The sequence below is a fragment of the Lactuca saligna genome, chromosome 9 (genome assembly GCF_052625555.1).
Source record: "Lactuca saligna cultivar CGN05327 chromosome 9, ASM5262555v1, whole genome shotgun sequence".
In the NCBI taxonomy this organism is placed as follows: domain Eukaryota; kingdom Viridiplantae; phylum Streptophyta; class Magnoliopsida; order Asterales; family Asteraceae; genus Lactuca; species Lactuca saligna.
In genome coordinates, this window is record NC_136425.1 from 176,350,526 (window position 1) to 176,377,782 (window position 27,257).

At 33.4% G+C, this 27,257-nt stretch overlaps 2 protein-coding genes and 1 long non-coding RNA gene across 3 annotated transcripts; 2 read left to right on the top strand and 1 right to left on the bottom strand.

Moving 5' to 3' along the window:
• Window positions 1-382: 382 nt before the first annotated feature.
• On the top strand, window positions 383-11,307 carry LOC145015258 (Phosphatidylinositol 3- and 4-kinase family protein). Its single transcript, XM_078973711.1, has 25 exons — window positions 383-1,495; window positions 1,597-1,938; window positions 2,033-2,194; window positions 2,277-2,450; window positions 2,596-2,754; window positions 3,562-3,689; window positions 3,772-4,078; window positions 4,716-5,102; window positions 5,189-5,347; window positions 5,484-5,666; window positions 5,919-6,404; window positions 6,785-7,144; window positions 7,270-7,484; window positions 7,566-7,749; window positions 8,103-8,248; window positions 8,345-8,501; window positions 8,595-8,861; window positions 8,947-9,024; window positions 9,352-9,402; window positions 9,518-9,690; window positions 9,766-9,961; window positions 10,028-10,168; window positions 10,260-10,468; window positions 10,582-10,743; window positions 10,821-11,307. Exons 1-25 carry the CDS (start codon window positions 596-598, stop codon window positions 11,077-11,079), a joined length of 5,985 nt encoding a protein of 1,994 aa, XP_078829837.1. The 5' UTR covers window positions 383-595; the 3' UTR covers window positions 11,080-11,307.
• A 3,331-nt stretch (window positions 11,308-14,638) lies between these two features.
• Window positions 14,639-16,274, top strand: LOC145017839 (HVA22-like protein k). Its single transcript, XM_078975797.1, has 8 exons — window positions 14,639-14,714; window positions 14,825-14,883; window positions 14,953-15,050; window positions 15,134-15,185; window positions 15,311-15,374; window positions 15,518-15,613; window positions 15,744-15,816; window positions 15,963-16,274. The coding sequence occupies exons 1-8, from the start codon at window positions 14,676-14,678 to the stop codon at window positions 16,079-16,081; spliced, it is 600 nt and encodes a 199-aa protein (XP_078831923.1). The 5' UTR covers window positions 14,639-14,675; the 3' UTR covers window positions 16,082-16,274.
• Window positions 16,275-26,406: 10,132 nt separating this feature from the next.
• On the bottom strand, window positions 26,407-27,178 carry LOC145018613 (uncharacterized). Its single transcript, XR_013667093.1, has 3 exons — window positions 26,979-27,178; window positions 26,823-26,894; window positions 26,407-26,699 (listed from the first exon to the last, which is right to left on the bottom strand). It is a non-coding gene; the product is annotated as an uncharacterized LOC145018613 (long non-coding RNA).
• Between the last annotated feature and the right edge of the window lie 79 nt (window positions 27,179-27,257).

Consider the following 27,257-nt stretch of genomic DNA (forward strand, 5'->3'; position numbering starts at 1 on the left):
ATTGAATTCGGTCAAGCGTCAAACAATTCGATCAAACACACTCCAACCAATCAAATTCGTGCATGGCTCGCGTCTCCGATAGCAACCCCCTAGCGAGAATCGCTAGGAAACGATGTTCTAGCAGACATAGCGAGGCTGACAAGTGCCGCTTCGCTTGTCCTTAGGAGTAATTTAGCTAGTTAAATGTGGATCAATATGATAACGGAGATGATTTGTACACAATAATTTTTCTTCATACACAATAATTGGTGTTTTAAGTGTTGTACTGTACAACTCAATAATAGATAAATTGTTTGTATAAAAAAAAATGTTATTTACACATTAAAATAGATTTGCTTTAATTGAATTAATAAAAGTGGGTTTAGCTTTTCGGAGAGGAAAGAGAAAGACGGCAAAAGAAACAAGGCATACATAGACGAGGGTTTACAATGAGCAAAGGGGAAGATTACATAAGAACCTTGCATTTGACTCGCAATTTTATGTATCATTTTCCCCAAATTAGTGGCTTCGTGATCTTATAGTCAAAACCTTACAATTTGTTATGAAGATTTGATTTAAGGAATTTGTTTTTTCACTATCTGATCATTAGTTGATAATGGAGGCATTGACGGAGCTATGCGATTTGATCGCGCAGAACCCTAATCAGTTTTCCGACAAAATTGCTTGGATTTGCAGCCGGTGTCCTCCGTCGGAGTCTCTCCTATCCGGATCTCCGAGAATTTCACGTTCTCAGCTCAATGCGGTTCTTGTAACAGCCCGATTCATCTCCAAATGCGGCAATTACAGTGATACTCGTCCCCGAACGATTGCTCTTGAGTTCATAAGAGCAATTCCAGCTTCCTTTGAACAATCATTCTGGCCAAAATCGTTCGGGAACTCTTCGATTGCTTCTTTTTATGCAGAATTCTTCGGGTATGTTTGCAAAGCAGCTGAACTGTATCCAGAGTTCGACTCTGATGTGGCAAGGTTCATGGGAGACATTGTTTTTGTTGCTGTTAATGATAGATATGGTGATGTAGCGATTTCCAAGGCCTTTCTGAGCGCTTTATCTGAGAGTTTCCCTCCTATTATCCCATCAGATGCAAATAAATTAGTTACTTCTTTACTTGATGGCCTAGACTTTGCTCTTCCAAGCAGCAGTTCTCCTAAAGCTATAATGGGATCCAATTCTTCTTCACAGAGCTCTCCAGTTAGTGTTAGCAACGTTGCTGCGTCCAGTTCATCTAATGGCGGTGTAGATGATGCCAATTCAAAGGCTATAGTTACCAACGGGGGAACCAATGGTGGATGGGCGACAATAGGGACTCCCTCTGGTAGTGATAGGAGGGGGGCCGCTTACTTTGAAGAGGAATTGGTGGAGAATCTTGAGAAACAGGAGATTGCCTTCAAATTAATCGGACATATTCTTGATAAAACACAGATTGATCCCAAGCTTTTGGAACGGCTGCACATCATTACAAAGGATCAACTCAAATCAATTTCATCTTTTCTAAAGGTAAGATTTGCATAAAGTATTGCTTTGTTTTCTGTTCCTTTGCATTGCAAAACAACTCCATCATTTAAGAGCTAGTATATGAATCTCTATTTGTTGGGCAGATAAGGAAGCGCGATTGGTCGGAGCAGGGCTCAGCACTGAAGGCTAGAATCAATACAAAACTTTCAGTATACAAAGCTGCAGTTAAGTTGAAAGTCAGAAGTCTTGCATCCCTTGATTCAGATGGGAAATCAGCAAAGAAGTTATTGCATGGAGCTTTGGCCTTGTTAGTAGAAGCAGCAGAAGCTTGTGTATATTCAGTGTGGCGCAAGCTGCGAATTTGTGAAGATCTTTTCAGTTCGTTGCTTGATGGTATCTCTAAAATTGCTGTTACACGTGGAGGTCATCTACTACGGGTTCTGTTTATACGGTTTAAACCCCTTGTGCTAACTACATGTGCTCAAGTATATACCTTTTTGTTTGATCTGTGATAAGTTCTGTATCTTCTTTAGTTTCTTTAGTGAGCTGAATGTTTTTTTCTTTGAATTTATCTTGTAGGCTGATACTTGGGCAAGCAGCCAGGGAGCTATGTTTGAGAGTGTCTTGAAGGCAAGCTGTGAGATTATCGACTATGGATGGACCAAGGATCGAGCTCCTGTGGATACATTTATTATGGGACTTGCTACAAGTATTCGTGAGCGCAATGACTATGAGGAAGAGGTTGGTTATATACTTTCTTATTAAGCATTTAACTTTGATAAAAATATAAATTCTTATCATCTATATGTATATATAACTTCAGGATAATGCCAAAGAGAAGCAGGCAGTTCCTATTGTACAGCTCAATGTCATCCGGTTGCTTGCAGAGTTAAATGTACAAGTTAAAAAAACTGAAGTGGTTGACACTATCTTGCCACTTTTCATTGAAAGTTTGGAGGAGGGTGATGCTTCAACACCTGGCTTATTACGTCTGCGAGTATGACACTTATCTTTAATCATGTTTTATTATGATTATAAGTCCTATTTCTTTAAATCACTCATTTTTCTTGTTAAAAGGCATATCAAAATCTCTTGTTGTTATATGAAGGCATTCTCAAACTTTCTTTGGTGAATCACTGCAGCTTCTTGATGCTGTTTCTCGCATTGCAAGTTTAGGTTTTGAGAAGTCTTATCGTGAAGCTGTTGTGTTAATGATAAGAAGTTACTTAAGTAAACTTTCCACCATTGGATCTGCTGAAAGCAGGACCTTGCCACCAGAGGCGAATACAGAACGTGTTGAGGTATGTCCTGCTGGAGTTATGCCCCTTATTTACTTATATATCTTTTGTAAGTTGAACTAGACAGAAAACTGGCACAGAGAAATCTTTATCAAATACATGTAGGCGGTGTTTCTTTTTGATTTAATTGAATTAATGTGGACAAAAGAAGTTATAAGGATTTATAATTAGTGTTGGCTTATGTAGTATGAAATAAAGATGAAAAATGAAATCATAAAATACTTATTCATCTATTGATCTTTATAAGTCTACAAAAAACCGTAGAATTTTATTCAAAACGATAAAAATATCATGCAATTGTCAAAAAACAAAAAGATTCCACCCACCCATTTGATGTCATACATATCAAGATTTTGAATTTGGGCATATTTTGTCTTGGATAATTTTGGTTATTATCATAAATTGGAAAGCATTATTGTGAATTGTTAGAGTACAATGTTATTGTAAACATATATATATATATATATATATATATATATATATCCTGCATAACTTCTAGACAGATGGGTAAAATGGTCATTTTGTCATGTTTAAACCGTTCATTCGGTCAAAAAAAGAAAAAAAAGAAACAGTCTTTGTTTATACAACACTTATTCCAGACAGACATCATTTCTGGATTGAGTATTTTATCCCTACAACAGTCAATTAGGAGAAAAAAGAAACTGCCCCTTAGTATACTTGCTTACTATATATAATATAAGTTTGATTTTAGAACTGTTTTACATCAAGAATGAATTTTTATAAGTTCACATTCAGTATACTTTCTGTAAATCCTCACCTTAGATGCTCACTGGTTCAATTACATTCAAGACTCTTCCTGCAGGATTTCAATCCATAGCTAAAGGCCTTACCAATGAAAAACTTCGTGTTGACTTTCGTCATCGCCTGCTGTCTTTATGCTCAGATGTAGGTTTAGCTGCTGAGTCCAAAAGTGGAAGGTATAATATGGAATATATGTATAATATATAATATCATTATATGCCAAAATTATCTGAAAAATATATTCTTTCTTATTTGCAGTAGTGGTGCTGATTTTCTTGGGCCTTTGCTTCCTGCTGTGGCTGAAATCTGTTCTGATTTTGATCCAACGGTTGATGTTGAACCTTCACTCATGAAGTTATTTCGTAACCTATGGTTCTACATTGCTCTTTTCGGCTTGGCACCCCCAATTTTGAGGGCTCCAGTCTCAGTGAAGCCAAATTCTACAACATTGAACAATGGAGGGAATACAACTGCTGTTGCCCTTCAAGCTGTGGGTGGGCCCTACATGTGGAATCCTCAATGGTCTTCTGCTGTTCAACGCATTTCTCAAGGGACCCCACCCCTTGTATGTAACCGTTGACTTTATTTATTTATTTATTTTTAACTTTTTTGGTCTTTGAGCATAGCTGATTTTTGCAATTTTGGTCCCAAAAAGTCGTCTTTTGCAAATTTTGTCCTTATTTCGAAGTTTCCTAACGATTTTGGTCCCTGTGTCATCTAAGTTGATTAAGTTTTTTAAAATGGCCATTTTGTCCTTGGACCAAAACTGAGAAAACAGTATACCACATAGACTAAAGTTGTAATTTTCTCTTATTTTTAAATAAAGGTTTTGTAACACTTTATGTGCATATGATCTTTTAAATTTGTAATATTTTTAGTTATACTGTTTATTGAATAAATTGTTAATATATCAAATTTATATTATTTGTATATTAATATAACTTGCTATGATAAAATATATTATTCTTTAAATGTTCTCTATGTACAAAGGTATAAGTTGACAGGATCAGTATTCTAAATTTCTTATAGTTTAAAATTTTAATATTTTAGGGCCATATGTTCATTTTGCAACGTTTTTGAATCTGTACTTGAGATTAATGGCACCATGTAGTTATGTTTATGTCTCCTGTTTCTGTGAAAACTGTAAAATGTGCAAAGCCAATAGCATGAAATGAATTTTGTGATTTTATATTTTTTGTCAGGTTGTGAGCTCTGTAAAATGGCTAGAGGACGAATTAGAACTTAATGCCCTTCATAACCCTGGTAGTCGTAGAGGAAATGGAAATGAGAAAGCTGCTGTAAATCAAAGAACAGCTCTTTCAGCTGCATTAGGAGGGCGTGTTGAGGTTGGATCAATGACCACAATTTCAGGGGTGAAGGCAACTTATCTTCTTGCAGTGGCATTTGTGGAAATTATACGGTTTAGCAGCAATGGTGGAATCCTTAATCATGGTCCTAATTCCACTGCTTCTAGAAGTGCCTTCAGTTGTGTTTTTGAGTATCTGAAAAGCCCGAATCTTATGCCTGCTGTCTTGCAATGCTTAATGGCCATTGTTCATCGGGCTTTTGAGACTGCATTATCATGGCTGGTGATTCTTTTTCTTATGAATTCCTTTATATTATGCATTTTTATTTTTATGTGTGGAATGTTAGGTGAATCTTGTAATGGATGCAGGAGGCTCAAATATGTGAGACAGGAGATGCTGCTGAGGTCAGAGAGTCAACTCTTGCTGTCCATGCTTGCTTTCTCATAAAGAGTTTGTCTGTTAGAGAAGAACACATTCGGGATGTATCTGTTAATCTGTTGTCTCAATTGAGAGAAAGATTTCCACAGGTAAACTGTTGACCTGTATTACAAATTTATGAGCTTTTATATGCTATCGCCTGTAAAACATAAATTACATTACCTATAATGGTAAAAAGAGTAAATGATTTCCCCTTTACTTCAAGTAACATTCTATTGGGTGCAGATTCTGTGGAAATCATCTTGTTTGGATTCTCTTTTGTTCTCTGTGAATGGTGATCCACCTTCATCTCTCGTGAATGATCCTGCTTCAGTAGCTTCTGTTCGCTCTTTGTACCAAAGCGTTGTCAAGGAGTGGATTGTTGATTCGCTATCCTATGCTCCATGCACCACCCAAGGTCTTCTTCAGGTTTGTGATGTTAATGACCATATTACCCTTATATTCTAGACTGAATAAGCCTTTTAAATGAGACTTAATGACCATATTACCCTTGTATTCCAAAAAAACAAATTTCACAATATTCATCAATTTTAAAGTTAACTCGTTAAGTAATTCTGTCCAGTTTAAGTAAAAGAAGAAACAACCCTATAGTCTCAAAAGGTTCACTTTGTAGTTTGTTAAGTCTAACAAACTGACTGTGTCCAAACATAAATGTTTCAGGAGCAACTTTGTAAAGCAAACACATGGCAAAAAGCACAGCCCACTACAGACGTTGTTTCTCTTTTATCTGAAATAAAAATAGGAACAGGGAAAACGGATTGTTGGAAGGGTAAAAAAACTGCCAACATTCCTGCAGTAATGGCATCTGCAGCTGCTGCATCGGGTGGAAATTTGAAGTCAACAGAGGCGTTTAATATTGAGGTTCTTAGCACTGCGATTGTTAGTGCTACAGTGAAGTGTAATCATGCAGGAGAAATTGCTGGCATGAAAAGGTTATATGAGAACATAGATGGTGCAGATGATGATGATGATGATAAGGGCTCTGAAGTTGCACCTAAAAAGCAGTCGTTTGGGGAGATATTGCTTAATAAGTTTGTAAGGCTTCTTCAGAAGTTTGTTTCCATGGCTGAGAAAGGTGGAAGTGTTGACAAGTCTTCTTTTCGTGAGACGTGTTCACAGGCAACTGCTTTACTACTATCAAGTCTGGTAAGAATAAAATGACAGAGGATTCACAATGGTTATAACCTGTTAAAGACTTTTTATTTTTTCCACGTCAGCATTCCACTGACCTTTAACTAAAAGTCACAAACCTTTTTCAATGCATAAACTTTTTTTCGAGAATATTTAGCATCATCCATCTAGAATCTTTTATAAACCACTATGTCAACAAAAAACATTACTTGACATTAACATATAAATAAATAATTATTCGAATAATATCGAAGGTTTTACAACTTAAATATGAATACAGAATAAACTAATGATAGAAACCTGTTGAAATAAACCCAAGTAGTAGAAAGCTATGTATTTAATTTGGTATTTGTTTTCCTAACATTTGCTAAATGATAATGAAATGAAAAATTCAGGCATCAGATGCAAAACCCAATGCAGAAAGCTTCTCACAACTCCTGCGACTTCTTTGCTGGTGTCCAGCTTATATTTCTACACCCGATGCAATGGAAACGGGTATTTTCATATGGACATGGTTAGTGTCTGCAGCACCTGAATTGGGTTGTGTAGTCCTTGCAGAACTTGTTGATGCATGGCTATGGACAATTGACACCAAACGGGGACTCTTTGCATCTCAAGTCAGATTCCATGGCCCAGCTGCCAAATTAAGGCCTCAACTTGCACCTGGTGAGCCAGAATCACCACCTGAAAAGGACCCTGTTCAAGAGATTCTAGCACATCGCCTATGGCTCGGCTTCTTCATTGATCGTTTTGAGGTCACTTATCTTTATTCACACTCACACAACTTTCTTTTATGCATGCTACTACATAAAAATCTAGTCTCTACTTGGTTTTACATACATATTCTTGTCTTCATCTAAACAATCGTATGTTTTTACAGGTGGTTAGACACAACAGTGTGGAACAACTCTTGCTTCTTGGTAGAATGTTACAAGGGACTACCAAATTCCCATGGAGATTTTCCCGCCATCCAGCCGCCACTGGTTCTTTTTTTACTCTCATGCTGCTTGGACTTAAATTATGCTCATGCCAATTTCAGGGGAATTTGCACAAGTTTAAATTAGGGCTTCAGCTTCTAGAAGATAGGATTTACCGGTATTTAATTTTTTTCTTTCTACTCTTTGCTTTACTCATTTGTCATTTTCAATTAATTTCCATTTTCTAAAACTGCTACAGGGCTTCATTAGGCTGGTTTTGCCATCAACCTGAGTGGTTTGAGACAAATAATGGGAATTTTGCACACAGTGAAGCTCAATCTGTTCATTCTTTTGTCCAATTTTTGTTAAATCAGCGAATGGATGTTCCTCAAAATGATTCAAAAGTACAAGGCCAAGAAAATGGAAATGCTTTGCTTAATATGGTAAGAGGCTGTTTCTTTTTTACTTAATCAGCTTGATGGGTTAAGCATATATAGTTGTTTCTTTTTGACTTAATCTGCACAGAATGATGTTGACTATTTATATATTTTTCCTTTCTTTTCTTCATCCCAACTCATCTCTTGTTAAAGTTGATAGAATATTGTGAAATTTGTATTTTGGGATGTAAGGATAAAATGGTCATTTAGTCTCATTCAGACAATTTGTTCAGCCACTTTACCCATACAACACTTAACAAGGGGAAAAAAAAAAAAGAAACAACCCTAAAACAAAAACCTGCAAATTTTCTGTATTATTTTTTTATATCTGATGATTGTGTTTAAATTGATAAATCCAGAAGGATTCATATCACCCTGTTTGGGGAACAATGGAGAATTATGCTGTTGGTAGGGCCCAAAGAAAGCAGCTACTTTTAATGCTCTGTCAGCATGAAGCTGAAAGGCTTGATGTTTGGGCTATGCCTGTTCCTCTTCCTGGCTCCAAGTAAATATTTTCCACCATGTCTTCAACCTTTTCATCTTTTTTTCCATTATCTATGACTATGACTAACAACATTATCATTTACTAATTTACCCTCAGAGATATCATCACACCCTGGAAGCCTAAGATTAACCCAGAGAAATGGATTGAACATGCAAGAACAGCATTTGCTGTTGACCCTCGGATTGCTTTCTCTTTAGGTGCTAGATTTCCTACAAATTCTCCTCTAAAAATGGAACTAACTCACTTGGTTCAGGTAACTATCTCCATTTTCTATAATATATAAATAAAATTTTGTTTTATAATTTATATTAGATTTTAGCGACACCTTTTTTTTGAAATTTTGCAGACACATATATTGGAGATTCGCACCATACCTGAAGCTTTACCTTACTTTGTGACCCCAAAAGCTGTGGATGAAGATTCACCACTTTTGCAACAGTTAACACATTGGGCTGCTTGTTCAATCACACAGGCTTTAGAGTATTTCACACCAGCATACAAAGGTCACCCACGTGTGATGGCTTATATTCTGAGGGTATTAGAGTCATATCCTCCTTCCCGTGTAACCTTTTTCATGCCACAGCTGATTCAAGCTCTAAGATATGACGACGAGGTGCTGTATTTTATATAACTACATTTACTTCAATTGTCTGATTAAAAAAAATACTAATAGTAATAACATCCCCCTTAATCTGCAGAAATTGGTTGAGGGATACCTGATTAGAGCTGCTCAAAGAAGTGATGTATTCTCTCATATTCTCATTTGGCATTTACAGGTTGGCACATTTTGTCTCTGGTTTTAAATAAATTACAGCTTTGGTCCCCGAGTAGCGAGCGTAGTTGAAGTTTCATAAAGATTTTGGTCCCTATGGTATATATATATATATATATATATATTCAGTTTTGGTGATAATGAAAAATTTAACAACCGGGCTGTTAACTTAGATGACAAGGGGACCAAAATTGTTGAAAATAAGTTTTTGGAACAAAAATTGTAAAAATGAAGTACAGCCAGGGACCAAAAGTGTATATTAATGAATGTATTATGAGAATATGTGTGAGTTTGTAGTAACTGAAGTGAAGTATTTATTGATGGATGATAGGGAGAGACATGTACACCAGAGCAAGTGGGTAAAGAAGGTGTGTCAGCAAAGGTACTGACTGACTTTTATCCATTTCTATGTGATTAAGAGAAAGCAATCAACATTTATCTTTTTTGTTGATTAGTCATTGTTGTTAAATTATGTGTGTATTGATTGATTGATTCAGACTACAGCCTTTTTGGGTCTACTGCCTCTTGTTAGACAACACATCATCGATGGTTTCAGTCCAAAAGCTCGTGAAATATTTCAAAGAGAATTTGACTTTTTTGAAAAAGTGACGTCTATATCTGGTGTTCTTTATCCTCTTCCAAAAGAAGAAAGAAGAGCTGGCATAAAGAGGTAGGTATAGGTATATCTGTTTTGGTATTTTATTAATTTAAAAAAATAAAAAATAAAAAATGGTTTTGGGTGCAGAGAGTTGGAAAAGATTCAATTGAATGGGGATGATCTTTATCTACCTACAGCTCCTAATAAGCTCGTGAAGGGTATTCAGGTGAATAGTGGAATACCGCTACAGTCGGCTGCAAAAGTGCCAATTATGATCACGTTTGATGTGGCTGATCGAAACGGGGATCCTAATGATCTAAAACCACAAGCTTGTATTTTCAAGGTATAAGTAGAATGCTGTAATCGTAGGAAGAAATGGAAAATAAACACATACATATTTATTATGCAGGTTGGAGATGACTGCAGACAAGATGTACTTGCTTTACAAGTGATTTCGCTTCTGAAAGACATATTTGAAGCAGTTGGACTTGATCTTTATCTGTTTCCTTATGGAGTACTTCCAACTGACCCTGAAAGAGGAATTATTGAGGTCACTTACTTCAACTTCCATACTTTTTAAGCAAAAAAATAAAATAAAAAAAATGGGGTTTAATTATATGTATGTATTTATTTTTGTGCAGGTTGTTCCAAACACGCGGAGTAGAAGCCAGATGGGTGAAACGACAGATGGTGGATTATATGAAATATTCCAACAAGATTTTGGGGCAGTGGGTTCTCCAAGTTTTGAAGCTGCCCGACATAATTTCATCATCAGTAGTGCTGGTTACGCTGTTGCAAGTCTCTTGCTCCAACCAAAAGACAGACACAATGGGAATCTTTTATTCGACAGGTACCTACCTAACTCATTTTTATATATATATATATATTTTTTATTTTTTATTTTTTATTTTAATTAATAAAAAAAATGTTAATAACATGAATTCATGCATGATGAATATGCAGTTGCGGTAGGCTTGTCCATATTGATTTTGGATTCATTCTGGAGACATCACCCGGTGGAAACATGCGGTTTGAAAGTGCTCATTTTAAACTGAGTCACGAGATGACTCAGTTACTTGATCCCTCTAAAGCCATGAGAAGCGAGACTTGGATATTGTTTGTAAGGTAACCAGAATTCTTATTATTTCTCTTTGCTACAAATATAATGGAATAATAATAATGAAAGTGGTATTTGTGAATAGCTTATGTGTAAAGGGGTACCTGGCTGCACGTCGATACATGGAGGGGATCATAAGCACGGTGTTGATGATGAAGGAAAGCGGGTTGCCATGTTTTAGCAGAGGGGACCCGATTGGGAATCTGAGAAAGAGATTTCATCCGGAAATGAGCGAAAGAGAAGCTGCAACTTTCATGATGCGTGTGTGCGTAGATGCATACGATAAATGGTCTACTGCTGGATATGATCTCATTCAATATCTTCAGCAAGGGATCGAGAAGTAAATTCACTTTCACTTTCCAAGTAATTATTTTTCCATTCTTCTTCTTTTTAGAGAGGCGGTGAGAAGTCATGAGTTTTTTTATTATTATTATTATTAAAATACTTGTGTATAAAGTTTGTAGGTGTTTTTTTTTTTTTTTTTCCACTTGTCACGAGTGCAGGATTGGTATTGTAAATTGGTAAATTTGTAGGATTTGGGTTTTTATCTTTTTAATTTTTATTTAACATAATTGCAACCTGTCTCCTTTCAACTCTTGTCAACTCCTTAGAAATCATTAGACATAATTCATAAATTTCAACTAATTTGGAATGAAATAGATTTATGATGATGGTCAACTCATTCCCGGGAATCTATAATGCAACAAAAGACAAAATCTTTTGAGTTCTTGTGCATATGGTATTTCTGGGTTTCACCGTTAAATTTATTTATAGGGGTGTTTGAGATTGTTTATTTAAAACAATGTACGTTTTTTTTTTTTTTTTTTTTTAATTTTTTTTAAAATTTTAATTTGATTTAATTTAATTTAAGTATATAAAGTGTTTATTAGCTTATGTGTTACTAAAACGGAGTTTAAAAAATGTGTTTTGATTACTTTATATGGTACCAAAACATAATAATTGATATATTGTTTTTAGTGTTTGAAATTTTTTGTTTATACATGTAAAATATCAAAAAGTCAAAGGGAGAATTGCAAATTGATATGTACATTGTAGGTCATGAAAGTATGTATGGGGTTTTAAGGTTAAAAAAATGATAAAAAGGTAAAATGGTTTCTACTTATAATACTAACTTTCAAATAAATTTAGAAGCCCTTTCAAATAAGTTAGAAGAAAACAACTTATCAAAATTTGCTTTTTTAAATCACAAGGTATTTTCACATAATCCAAACGCTTTTAAATGCTTATTAGTGGTACAAAATCCCAAACAACACCCTAAATAAAATAAAAAGTTTTAATTACTAACTAAATAATCAAACACAAAATGAACAATATATTGAAGAATATGCTTCGGGGTAACATTAGGTTTGCGAACCAAACCTCACGAAGTGATGATATAAGAAAAAAGGTCTTAGAAGTCCACACTTTTCAAAAGTTCATTTTCATCATCGTCGTATGGTACTTTCTATTTTGTTCTTCCCACAAAAAAAGGTAAAGATCATCATTTTTGTTTGCGCCTAAGGATCTTCGGTTGACAAACATGAACGATATGCAAGTAAGTAGACAATAAACCTTTGTCTTTTTGGTATATAATAATCGTAACCGTTACGTGAACACTCTGGGAAGTGGGTTTTAGTATTTCATGTTATTTTGTTTAGTTATTCGGATTTGATAAGCATATATACCATTTCCCTGAACAAAATTGAAGTAGTGTAAAGGTAATTGGAACCAACGTGAATGATGAAACCCTCGTGAATAGTTCATGCGAGTCCATAAGACCTTCACGACAACCTGTTAACCATATGCAAAAGGTTTGAGTTATTCACATTGATGTTCTTGTAACTGTTTGTGTGCAAATGTGTAACGTTATTTTTGCTTGTGATTCGATATTGTCCAAAACGTCATTTGTTCTGGGGCTACTACATAACCCTATTGATTATCAAGTCAAAGGTGCACTTTATGAATGGAATAATGGAGATGTTATCTCCCACTCTATCTCGAACAACACTACTTAGAAATTCATGATTCAGGTCGTGGTTGGAGCTACGTAATATGAATGGGGACCCTCTACTAATCCATACAATGTTGATTTCAATGATCCATCATGAATTTGATGATTATGTGTTGTGTTTTCAAGCTGGAGGACACAAGCTACGTTTTGGACACGAGGAGTTTTGTCTTATATCTGATCTTCGGTTTAGTAGTGTTACATGTGTATATAAAATAATATTTCTCTAGTTTAAGACACTATGTTTCTTCGACAAAATCTTACTGATCTCATATATATTAAGGATTTACTTGACATGTTTAAGAGCTTGAAGTTTCACAACAAAGGTAAGCCTTACAACACCAGACCTTTAAATATGTTACTCATAGAACATCCTCACCCCATATTTCAAAGGGTGTATGGAAACCTTTTTTTTTGGTACAATGTTTAGGATTCCTGTAGTAGTTTCCATGAATTACCCTAGAAATTGATTGGAAGTATAATGCAACTCATCATGGACCAAACCATATCCAACAATATTTGGTTCCTCCTCTCGGCTACACCATTGTGTTGTGGTGTCTCAAGTGGTGTCAATTGTGAGATAATCTCACAATTCCTCAAATAACCGTAGAATTCCTGACTAATGGGGTGTTTGGCAACCTTTGAATGACTGTGCCGAATAATGAAAATCACAATTTTAACCTTCTAAACTGTTTTGTCTTTAGTGAAATGTCTCTGTCTGATATGACTAAACTTGTTGAATAATTATATAAAAAGTTACAAAATATCACACAAAATTCAAATTAAACATAAATCCTAAATTTTCAAATTAAAAAAAACGCATACAAAGAGAACCTAACCCTTAATTTAATATGAGGTAAAAAAAAAACAATATGTATACATCACTCGCTTTATTTGCATTCTTGTTCTGGAGTTAGGTATTCGAAAGGGGGCAAGTATTTCTCACTTGTGTCTCTAATCAGGTAAAATGGATCAAGTATGAACGCAACTGCTCAAGAAGGGTGATAGTTCTTGAATCAAGCTTCATAGAAAGAAAACTGAATCAAACTTTTTGAATCAAAATTCATATAAGATATGAAAGATTTGAGCTTACAATGAAGGATGAAAATATATGTGCTACACCAAATACAAGCTCTCCCTCATGAGTAGCAGGTCCAATGGGTAACACTGTAAGTAGAATCTTAAACATGTCACAAATTACTAGATTTAGAACCCACAACATTGAGATTGACAATTAGAGCAACCATATATAAGAAGTTAACACATCCACAATAGCATGTTCCTGATATATTATTTATTACACAAACCTTGTGTGTATGTCAAGACTAAAATACCTAAACGTTCCAGCAGTATACATTAATGCCCTTAAACAAATTGGTGATAGAGATGTAGTTAAAATCACAATTAGCTAGATGTCAAATAGAAGAATACAATATTTACCAAACAAAATTTAACAAAAAAAAATCAAACGGAGACCCATTGCAACCACAACAATTTCTTCTTGCGAGATTAACACCACTTTTCATGACATGATTAACAACAAACAATTGTATTTTAGAAGGCATTCCAATTACCACATAATGTACGACGTTAAATCGCGAAGTAGCTTTACCACATAAAAAAAAAAAAAGAACCAATTGTAAATATTGATATGTCGTTAAACTTGAAAACCTACTAGGATTTATGATATTGTTTGCAAATTCCAATTCACCCGGTAAATATTTTATGGACCTTTACGTCAACCTGAGAAAAATTATGGAGTGGGATGTAAATATGTGCTTCAACGGCTAGACCGGACTCTTCGTTTAATCCGTTCATCGTATCTGCAATCTGTTACACGTATAATTAAGCCCTATATAACAAAATCATTTCCATCATTAATATAATCATTGTGTAGTCAACTGAATTTAATCACAGTCTCTTCTTGCTCCAATGGCGTCTCTCGGATCACCAATTAATATGCCGACTAAGGTAATCAAAACTCCATACATCTTCTGTATGTTAGGAATCTTCTTCTGTTATTTTATATAGTAAGTTCTCCCATGTTCTGAACTGATTTATGATTTGTGTTACTAATGCAGGCTGGTTTGAGATTGCTTCTTGTTCCCCTTAATTCCAATATTGTAATCAAAACAGCATGGTAATAAGCTTTCTGATAATGAGGCTCTATCTTTCATTAATATCTGATGATTAATTATTGTTTGTGCAGCTGCACTGTGGGGGTTGCATTACCAGTTTACTCCACATTCAAAGCAATAGAGGCGAAAGATCCAAATGAGCAACACAAGTGGCTTTTATATTGGGCAGGTAATTACTGAATGCTATATTCATACTCATTGATTTTGATTGGATGAACTGTTTCTATTTACATGTATATATAAATTTTGCAGTTTATGGATCATTTAGTGTTGGAGAGATATTTGCAGACAGATTCATATACTGGTATTTATTATCTTTAACACTGACTTTTTATTCTTTTGGTATAACTATTAGCATTCTCAAGTCTCCATGAATCTCAAGGTAATAAGTCTCGAGAAACTCTTCTTGTTTACTTTTTTTTTTTTCAGGTTTCCACTTTATTATCACATCAAGTTTGCTTTTCTTGCATGGCTTCAGCTTCCCACCACAAGTGTAAACAAAATTTTTATAATTTTATTTGTTATCCCTTTTCTTTTATATATTCCCCATATCAACCACCTAATTTCTGTTCTCATTCTATTATTAATATTATGACTCTTTTAGTTCCACATGTTAATTGTTTTGCTGTTTTTCAGGGGGCTAAGCAATTATACATGAATCATTTGCTTCCTGTCTTATCGAGACATGAAGCTATTCTTGATCAAATTGCGGGGTTGTTTTACAACAAAATGGTAATTAAACATCTTCACAGTTTATTTGTTTCCTAATCAACTGATTCATGTAGTTTAGTTTTTTAAAAGTCATCAAAGTTAATCCAACAAGTTCTAAAAACTGAAGGATTATATATGAAAACAATTTCAGGACAAATTTATCAGTGCTCATCAAGGGGAATTTGAATTCATGAAGACTAAAATTATTAAGATTCTGATGTCAGGTACATCTTCTTATGCTTTTGCTTGTTTGTTATATAAATGATTGTGTTTCTAAAAAATCATACTTGGTTTCTTGTTGCAAACTCATTGTCATTAGAAAAAAAAAGTCACTTCCATTCTTTTTCTGATTTCATTAGTTTTTCATCAGGGAAGCAGTTGGTCAACGGTAGCAGTCAACCTGTTGCAACACAAGAGAGAAGAGCCATTGTGGACCCACGTGAACAGGTGGAAACCTCTGATTCGACTGATGAAGTCAAATCATCGTGATGATAATTTATGATGATGAGTACGTATCTATCCTGCAGCATCCTTAAGGCTTCTAGTTCTACCTCATGCTTAAAAAAACGTTGTCTGTAATTTTAAACTCCTTGTTAGAGTTTTCATCCCTCCTTCCTACAATATTGCAACTGTTGTCTACAATGCATTTCTAGGAGCTCTTTGGTTTATTAAAATAGTTGTTTCAGGGTATATTCTACTACATTTGATATGACTAGGACCGAGATTACATTTAATATTATTTAAAAAACAAGAAAAATGTTAAAAGAAAAGCATTTAGTCATTTTACATGGGTTCAATAAAAACATAGACATTCTCCATAACAAATGACAAACATAGGCACCATATGGTTAGATTTATTTTACAACCCCATGGACCATTTATGTTATTTACTCTCTAGAAAAAAGTCTTGTCCTATATTTAAAAAAAATACCCAAATAAATATTAAAAAAAATACACATGTGGTCCCTATATTTATATTTTCCTTTGGGAAATGGATGCATATATTTGGTGGTAGATTACAAAAAATCAATGTTCTAAATAACGCAAGATGTAACTTGGCGGCAATGTTAAACCTTAAACTTTTTTGAGTTGTTGCGAGTCACGTCGTTTGTAAAGCATGACTTAAGGCTGCAACTATATATATATATATATATATATATATATATATATATATATATATATATATATATATTATTCATTTTTATATACATATGTGACTTAAGACAACATTTTGTCAACGCTTGGTGGCAAATACAAGCCTTGAAGTCATGGGGCGCAATGACAAGCTTTTTAGACCATTCCAAAAAATAGACAATAAAATGACATTTTCCGACATGGATTCCGCATAGATACATTCGAGGGCTCTGCGAAATTAACTTATACTCCGAGGAATGAAGAACAGTTCCTCGGAGCTACTTCCGAGGAATAAACTTTTGCTTTGAGGCGGAGCAAAAGGTCATTCATCGGAGGTAGCTCTATGGAATTGTTCTTCAGATTTATTTTTGCCACATCGAGCCCTCGGACCATAAGTTAATTTCGTAGAGTCCTCGGAGCATAAGTTAATTTCGTAGAGCCCTTGGAGGTAGCTCTGCCTAATCCATGTCTATATTTGGAAGATGTCATTTTCTTGTTTATATTTTTTAATCTACCACCAAAAAATGTCTATATGCATCAATTTCCCTTTTCCTTTGTTATAGAGAAGGTTTTCATGTTTATTGAACTTATGTAACACATATGCCATTAAGTTGTACATATATGTCTTTGATATAATATCATAAAAGGGTAAGTAAGTTTCCAACTAAACAAGCATGAAGGTAATTAATAAACTAATGCTTCATTTTCTAAAATACCATTGCTATAAGTAGATAATTTCTCATATAAAAACGTCAACTTGCTTGCTGATGTGGATTGAACTTTTATTAGTGTTTAAAAAATACCTCATAAAAAACGAAAAGAAAACAACTCAAACTCGAACAACTAACTTATTTGATGATTAGTCGGTTCATGTAACAAATTACAACATACAGCTTACTAAAACCCTTACACCCTTTACACCGACCTCACTACGACCATCATTGTCCTACCCTCCCATATAACATTAAAGGATGGTTAATGTTGATTTAACCTGAAAGCTAACAATAAAGCTTCTTACAAATAATAAGGTTTTTTTTAAAAAAAAATCAAGAACACTGCACAACGAAACCTTAGAAAACACGAGAGAAAATCAGAAGTGATCGGAAATAGAGATTTTTAATCGAAAATTGAGATTTTTAAATTGATCTGATAATATTATTATATATAAATAAAAGCAACATTCTTATGAATAGTATAGTTTTGTGTTTTTATGATTTGGCCACAATAGTATGCCTGATGGGAAAACTTATTTTAACAACTTTTATGTATGTTTTGAGGGACTAAAGCAAGGATGGAGAGGCAGTTGCAGAAGAGTAATAAATTGGATGAGTGTTTCTTGAAAAGGCTTATGTACTCGAGAGTTAGTATGTGTATTTGGAAGGGATGCTAATAATCATATATTTCCAATTGCATGGGCAGTTGTTTGTGTGGAAAACAAAGAGAATCAAAAATGATTTTTGGAGAATTTAAGGGATGATCTAGGAATGGTAAATGGTTTGGTATTACTTAGATATCAGATCAATATATGATATATTAACTAACATATCCTTTCATTTTAATCTAATTGTAGTTGTTTGTTTTAATAATTTCCCTTTATGGTGTAGGGTTTGTTGGAGGCTATGAAAGACATTTTGCCTACTGCAGAACATAGGCAGTGTGTAAGGCATATTCTAGCCAACTTTAGGAAAAGATTCACAGGAGTACATTATGAGAGGATGTTTTGGAGGGCATTTAAAGCATCCAATGAGCCTTTGTTTAATGCATCAATGAAAGAAATCCAACTTCTTAACCCTGCATCCTTTGAATATCTTATGGAGAAGAACCCTAAATCATGGTGCAAAGCTTTCTTTCAGGAGGGTAGAATGTGTGATGCAGTAGAAAATGGTTATCTGAAAATTTTAACAATGTCATAAGAGATGCAAGGAAAAAACCAATCATTACAATTTTAGAGGAAATTAGATTGTATGTTACGGAAAGACAATTTAATTTGAGCATCAAAGGTACTTCATGGTCTGATTTTAAACCATGTCCAACAATTACAACCTTACTTAATCAACTAAAAAAAGCTCAAAGGTAAATATGTTTTAATATGTTTACTTTGATTACTATAAACATATACTAACTTCCAAACAATGTTTTTAGATACTGGCAGGTTCTACCAACTGGTTTAAACCAATTCGAGACAAGAAACTTGGCTGAGTCTTACGTGGTGGATTTAGACAAGAAGACCTGCTCGTGTAGAGTGTGACAACTAAATGGATATGATTGTGTGCATTCAGTTGCAACCATTTCCTTTATTAATAGGGATGTTGGAAGTTATGTGGATCCAATGTACTATGAAACATTTTACAGGAACACTTACAAGTATCCAATGCATGGGATGAATGACAACAATATGTGGCCATGTACCGACTATAGTTCACCGCTACACCCGTTGAGGAGAAAAATGCCAGGTAGACCAAAAGTGAATAGAAGAAAGGACCTAAGTGAAAAGACTACAAGGCACACGGTCTCAAAGGTTGGCAAGAAAAATTTATGCGGTGTGTGTAAAGAAGTTGGACATAACAAGGTTACATGTCCTAAAGTTGACAAGCCCAAAAAACTTAAGGTCATAAGGAGAAAGAAATAAAATGGAGGAGGTAATGGAGGTGAAGGAGGTAGTGGAACAAAACCAAATAGAGGTGGTAATGGAGGTGAAGGAGGTAGTGGAACACAACCAAAAGGAAAAGAGAATACAAGGAAAAGGAAACAGTTTGAAAGGATTATAAAAACAATTGGCTAAAAGGGTTGAAGGAAAAAATGGAGAAGGCAATACAAGTGTTAATCCACTGGATATTAAATAAAGATAATGTGTTTATTTTCTATTTAAGTTGTTGGATTTACTTTTGGATGTTTGTTGCATGTTTTTTACTATATTTGGTTGTGTTACCCATATGTGTCTTGTTATGTTATTTGAGGTACGATGTTTGCAACTTATAATTATGTAATAGATGAGCATGGTTGTGTTAATAACTTCCTGTAGTATTGTATATCTATGTAGTCCCTTCTGTGGTCCACTAAACTAATTTCCAATTAAAATATAAGCATGAAAATTAGTGATAATGTGGGTGTGTAGTGGATTGCACAACCACATTGTTTTCGTACTTAAAACGACATTTTCATTAATATCCAAGAGGATTACACAACCACATTGGTAAATTATTACAAATCATTAAAAAAAGACTATTAACAAACCATTATAACTTGTACACTATCATGACAAAGAAAATAGCCTAACTAAGAAATAAACAAATTTTCATCTTCCTAACATTGGATTGAAGCTTCTTATTCGACCTAAGAAAAGTTGCAATCATGATAGCCTCACCACTTGTGCTCGTTGTATCAACTTCATCTACCCAACAAATGAACCCATTTTGGGGATCCTAAGATTAGATGTTTGTGAGAAACAAACGAATTATGCAGAAAACCCTTTCCTAATCTAGGGCTACAGTTGAAGGAAAGTTGCAATCACTTTTTACCTTTTTGGGGCAAGTATAAAAGGGTCGTCCTGGGTTGCTCCGAGTGGTTGAGGTTCGTATTATAACATCATACCCACAAGAACATTCCACTGATTTCATGGTTCTTGTCATCTTTATACCTTCAATTTCCAATGAAGGAAGGACAAGCAAGCAAAAACAATGTTAAAATGGTAATGGATCTATCTGAGTGGTATATATTTGAGACTACAATGTAAAAGGACGAAAATACCCCCAAGTTCCTCAGTAACTAACAAGACTATACTAGGGTTAGTGTTATTAAAAATGTTTATTTAAATGTTAAACTAATATATAGCTTAGTTAACAAAGGTCATCATTTCCATTACATTAAACATGGTTACATAGTCATTTATACAAAATGCCAGCTTAGACAGGAGTTCATCATCCACTTCAAAATGATTACACCAAAAAACAATTTCAGGTAGTAGACAACAATTCACATAAACCCTAATAGACAACATTTCACATTAACACAAAAAGCACAGATCACCTAAGATAAACACATCAAGAACAAACACCACCGGACTCACTGTTAAATTAGAGTGTGAATTTTCTCCACGAGAAAACCAAATGCCAGCACCACGAGTTCCCCATCACAACAGTTATAGCTTGAATCTTCTTATCGTTACGGTCTAATTTGCGCTGCACAACAAGCATTTAGACCCTTGATATCACAAAATCACATCCTATTTCCTCCTTAATGCGATCCATCTCCACCTGTGTTTCTGTCATTCTCTCCCCACAATCGCATAATATTGTGTCTATGTCATTGAAGTTGATTCGGTCTCGAGTATTTAACGAAATCGAATATGGTGACGGTGGTGGGGTAGCCATCTCGTGAATCTGGTGAAAGGGATTGTCTCGTTCTTATCAGTAATTTGGCCGAAAATGGGTATAAAGTTTTAGGGTTTGATTTATTAAACCATCCCTTTTATAAATACCGGGTCCACAGTGACCCTTAGGGGCCAAGCAAATGATTCAACTCAACTCGGTGACGTGTGTGACGAGTTGACTCAGAGTTAACTCATTAGATGACTTGGACTCGAAACCTCTTAAAGCAGGTCAATAGACCATTTTATCCGTTAAAACTATATTTCGTACCCCTTAAATGCCAAAAAAACAAAACAAAACAAAACAAAAGGGACCATTTAAACCAAAGATGAAACTTGGTAGGGTTACAGTGACATTTACCTTAAATTGAAATCATTTTTCACCTGAACCCAAGTAGATTTCATTCTCTAACTAAATACATAAAAGGACACTTACACATAAGATGCATAGCTCACCAATCAAAAGTAAAAAAAAAAAAAAAAAAAAAAAACACTTTAGGGTGAACTAGGCTATCCACACAAACCAAGATTACCAAAAATTGACTCCTTTTAAAATAAACCAAGGTGTCCTCCAATTATTGGTGGAGATAAATAACTTTTTATAAGTAAAACTAGTTTTATTAAAAACTATAATTAATTTATAATAAAAAGTTAAATAAAACATACTTAAATATATATATAATTTTTCTTTATAAAATTATATCAGTATTTATATAATTTTTTAATATGAAATTGAATTTGGTTGGATCACTAATGGGTATGTTGGATTGAATTGAATTGGATTATACAGACGAAGAAGAGAGAAATTGATTTTTTATAAAAAAAATTGTGTCGGATTGAATTATAAGATAACTATCCCATCGGTAACATAAAATTTGTACTAGGTTACAATCCGTGGAAACCACGGGTAAAAAGTTTAATAACAAATTTATATTATTAATAAGAGTTAAGTTTGTTTAGCATTATTTGTATTGATTATTTAAAATTAATATTAATATAAATTTGTAAAAAAGTATATAAATTTGAATATATGTTAAAGAGAAATGCAATCAATCCATCGAAAGGTAAATATGAAGATAACTAAAATGCATCTTTCAATATGTGAATGCTTTATGAAGTGTGACGGCAAATCATTATTTTTTGATTTGAGGGAGCAATCAAGAAACATCATGTGGCATCTATTAAAGTCTGAAAATCAAATATTAAAACAAATTCAATATTATGGATTACAATGCTTTATAAATAATAAAATATTAAAATTAAAATAATGTAATAAAAAAAGAAAAAAACACAATTGTTTGAAGTTAATGGGTACGAAACATTTATAAATTCCTAAAAACTTCCTTATACACAACATTTGAAGTTTTGTTTGTAAGTCTACCATCTTTATCTAAAATTAACAATTTCAATCATTCTCTACTTTGAACTCTAAATAAAGCAACATACAACTGTCAATGTGAAAAAATCGGATCCTTGAGATACAAACGAACCTTTGATAATGATTGCCCCTGACTTTTATTAATTGTCATTGCAAAACATACAACCAATGGAAATTGTCTTCTTTGAAATTTGAATGATTTTTTTTTTCAGGTGGACTTAAAGACATTCTTGGAATAAATGTTTGCTTTCCAATATTAGTTTTAGATATGATAATTGCTTCAATAACATGTTTGCCCAGAGATTTCACTTGTAGTCTAGTGCCGTTACATAATCTATTTTTCTGATCAATGTTTCATAGTAACATAACTGTAACACCGACTTTAAGAATTAACTTGTGATTTGGCAAACCTCATACTTGAAAACCATCTAAAATATTTGGGGAGTATAAATTGGGATCAAACTGATCATGAACAAACTCTGATTGGCAAAGAGTATCTGAACTTAAATCTTCTACTTCGTCTCCGGGAAACAATGCTAACAAACGATCATTGATTTGTTGTACAACTTCATTTTTTGGAGCTAGTATAGCTCTTTCTTGAAAATAACTCGTAACGTTGAATTTTTCCAAGATTGAAGGATATACAAACTCAATTAATGAACCTATAGGATCATGTGGATCATTAATGAGAATATTATCTGGAACATCAATAATCGTTCACTATCATTCCAACCACCAACTTTTCCTTCTCCTATATCCAAAAGCCAGTTTGCAAAATGATGTATTTTTCGAATATCAGATGGATCCCTTCCAATGGTTAGTCTCATGTTTTTTGTTAATCTATGGACTTTGCATTGTTGCCATATATATGAAGAACTTAAAGAAGCATTAACGATATTTTATCTACTACCTCCTTGAACAACAGGTAGAATCTGTCTGAAGTCTCCTCCAAAAACAATCGCTTTCCCTCTAAATGGAATATTTGAGTTGGTAGACTTATCAAACTTACACACATATTTCAGAGCTCGATCTAAAGCTTCAAATGCATGCTTGTGGACCATAGGTGCTTCATGCCAGATAATCAGTGAGCTTTTTCTTACTAATCTGTCGAGTTCACTATAAGGCGGTATCTTACAAACAAAATACTCCGTAAGATTCAACAGAATTATAAACCGAGAGTGTGTTACCTCCAGACAATAATAACGATGCAATACCACTTGAAGCAACATTTAAAACTATATCACCATTACAACTAATTGCTGCAGATAATGTCTTCCAAAGAAAGGTTTTGCCTGTTCCACCATTTCCATACACAAAAAACACACCTCCTTTATTATCATTGATTGTAGTCATGATATCAATAAAAATATTGCGTTGCTCGTTTGTTAATGCATGAAACATACTATCAAACTCTTTCTTTAAAAGCGGTATGTCATACTCTAGCTCCTCCATGATGAGGCGATTTGCTGAAGAAGAAACTGTATCAGAATCAGGGTAAGGCATTTGTTTATTAGTTTTAAAACTGATGTTGTTACGAAGTAAAATCTGTTTGATCTCAAACAAAGTCAGGTTTATGAGTTAATCCTCATTGAGTGATAAATCTGTAAAAAATGAACAATATGTCAAAAAGAATATAATATTAAACAGTTTAATGGTAATAAAAAAATTTATACCGTGCAAATTGAAATATATAATATCCGTTTTTAAAAATAATGATAGAAAATTATAATGCCTGGAGACTTTAATCTATGCTGTTGGTTGTAAAGAATACCATCCGACAAGTATTGCCATGTATTTTCCCAAACAAACTCTGGTCTATCCAAACTGTTAGACATTAACATCGTAACAAATAAGAAACGCAAATAATAAGATGCTCTTAATCGGGTATGTAATTAATTTTAGTTAATGTGTACAACTGGTAGCAAAGATAAAACCTGAAACAAAACAGGGCGTTATATGAATTACATATTGGATTCAATATTCAATTACAAATTTCCATATTCCATTTCGATTTTAGCATGAAACAAATAAAGGGTAAAAACGGAATTTTACATTTGTAGAATACTGATTATTTGCAGAATACTGATTTATTTTAAGTAATTTCGACTCATAATACCTGAAATAGTGGTATGTGTTTTAAACATGTACAACTGTATCAAAAAGCCTAAGAGATTGCAGAGATTCATGGCATTACATCTTATTGGTATGTTATTTAACTGTAAAAACATTTTTATTCTTTTAGGCTGGATTTATTACATCACATTGAATCAGATGGCGAGGGCATTTTCGTCCTTTTCATATATAATTTTTTTGTCCTTTTTTGTTTTGTACTTTGTAGTACTTAAGAAACGGGAAGATATGATTAAGTAGTGAATGATCCGGATCCATATCAATGATCCGGATCCATAAGTTGTGAATCTAAAGTAAAAACTGTTATTCAGCTCAACAAAGGATATAATCAATAAACACTTTTACTGGAATTTAAAGAATGGAAATTGTAAAGCTGAACAAAAGGATTGACAAAGGGCACAATTGACATCTGATGCATTGTTTACTACTGTTACACATTAAATAAACAGACATATCTCGTCTCACAGCTTCATTATAATTTTCGTTTCATACATTACCTCAAACAGACATATCCCAAGAATGCGTGCACTGATTTCATACCCATAAAATATTCCATTTTATTGAATTTATTCATATTTGATACATCTTTTTCATAGAGCAAATATACTTATAATACGAAAAAGAAAAGTAGAATGCTATACTTATATGACAACTCTATTATTTTTATGTTTGGATTATGTGTAAACCATGTCATAAATTTTTGTTTTAGATGAAAATTTAAAATTCGTATATTATACTATTTCTCAAATAAAATAAAATTTTATATAAGTACTTATAGAAAAATAATAATTATTAACTTAATAGTTTTTTTTAGATAGTTAATATGAAAATTAGTTAAAAAGTACAAAAATAAGATTACACAAAAATAAAAAAAAATATAAAAATAACAAATAGTATCTTACAACTCACAAGTCACACCTAGTTGATCTTTTTTAAGTAAATATTTTATTTTATTATTTAAAAGTAAACGATGTTATAGAAATTCATAGGTAAAAAAGCTAAATTGTATTTCATTTTCATTATTATGCCATTTGATCCTATAATATATATCATTTAAGTTTAAGCATGTTTTTATTTTGAAGAATAGTTCTGGAATGTGTAATTAGAGTTTTGGGTTTAGAAATAAAAACTATGTTTTTGTTTTAGCACAACTATTTATTATAAAATCTGTGTGCTACACAGGGAAAAATTTAAATCGTTCAAAATAAATCCAAAAAACCGTTCAAAATAAATCCAAAGAATCATAAATATATAAAAATAGCTACCTATTTCATTTCATCTTTAAAACAAATACTCAGTTTGTACCAGCATAAAACAAAAGAACTAAATTGTTCAAAAACAAACAAAAATAACTTCAATCCAAATCAGGCCTTCATCATCTGCATCTCATGTAACAAAATTCCTATCAATTTACTGCAAATTCATCAAAACCCCACAAATAAGTTCACAAAAGGAAAGATTTGTAAACAAAAAAGACACATCCTTTGCAGAAGGTCCATCAGAATAAACAAACTTAAAAACAATCCACCTCCATAATAGGGGATCTTCTAAAACATATCAAAAATAGAAATAAAAACACAAATATTTAGATAAATCTATAGAAAATGAAATGAAAGATGGAGAGGTAAGAGTAGATAACTTACAACAAACATTCCTAACACAAGTATTGTAAGTTAAGAGTATCCTCTTTATAAATCTGGCCAGATTTGTTTACAGTGGATCAATAGAAAGAGAGAGAGAGAGAGGCACATATCGATGTAGGATGCCATAAGAGTAAGATTCCATAATTTATAAAGAAAGAGTTTATCTTATCGAAAAGATTAGAATAATAGCCTCGTATATAAATGTTGGGCTGTCAAAATTATGCATCTGGATTCAACTATTACATGTGTTTGACTACAGCAAACTCTATTTGGCACTCATAAATCCTAATATACTCATTTGATCAACTACAAACTGCAAACCAGAAGCATTAGAAAAAGCAACACCCAAAAGACCATTTTGCCCTAGAAGCATAATACATGAATCGCATATAGTGAGCCTTCAAAACCTGATCCCATGCCATTGAATTAACATTATCTCCACTTATGTGACTTTTCCTACACTCATAAAAACAACCATTTAATTGGAATTAATATTGATATATCAAAACGTTGGATTAAGTAACAGTTGCAATTATGGCATTAATGGACATATAGAAGTAAATATTTCAAACATATAACCAGAGTCGTCGTCGGAAGAAGGGATGCTTTGTAGTTAATTCACCATTGGATTAAGTGATGGCTGTGATTTGGCTGTAGATATCAATTTCATATTTAGAGATACGCGATTTCAATTTCAAGGAGAACAACGGATTCACAAAGGGGGAAAAAAACTACCGTTTGGAGATGTCATCAAGAAATGAAGATCCATACGGAAATCAGATAGGCGTTGGAGGAGAGTGGCATAGTAGGAAGGTGGCGCCGGAGGAGAAGTACAATTGTTATGAGATGTAAAAATTGAAAGAAAGACAGAGCCTTATATGGATTCCATATTACATTCGATATTCATCCATATATTCCATTTTCAAAATTCAAAATTTCCATATTTCCATATATTTCCATATTGATATTGATATTCCATATCTAATGCTACGTGAAATCAAGAAGGGGTAAAAC

What these genes read in the sequence shown, in the direction of transcription:
- LOC145015258 (XM_078973711.1), top strand. Translation starts at nt 596, where the DNA reads ATGGAGGCATTGACGGAGCTATGCGATTTGATCGCGCAGAACCCTAAT. An exon ending in CGAATACAGAACGTGTTGAG is followed by an intron (nt 2,755 to 3,561) that starts GTATGTCCTGCT and finishes ATTACATTCAAG; the next exon opens with ACTCTTCCTGCAGGATTTCA. An exon ending in AGACTGCATTATCATGGCTG is followed by an intron (nt 5,103 to 5,188) that starts GTGATTCTTTTT and finishes TAATGGATGCAG; the next exon opens with GAGGCTCAAATATGTGAGAC.
- LOC145017839 (XM_078975797.1), top strand. Translation starts at nt 14,676, where the DNA reads ATGGCGTCTCTCGGATCACCAATTAATATGCCGACTAAG. An exon ending in GCAGACAGATTCATATACTG is followed by an intron (nt 15,186 to 15,310) that starts GTATTTATTATC and finishes TTTTTTTTTCAG; the next exon opens with GTTTCCACTTTATTATCACA. An exon ending in TTCAGCTTCCCACCACAAGT is followed by an intron (nt 15,375 to 15,517) that starts GTAAACAAAATT and finishes GCTGTTTTTCAG; the next exon opens with GGGGCTAAGCAATTATACAT.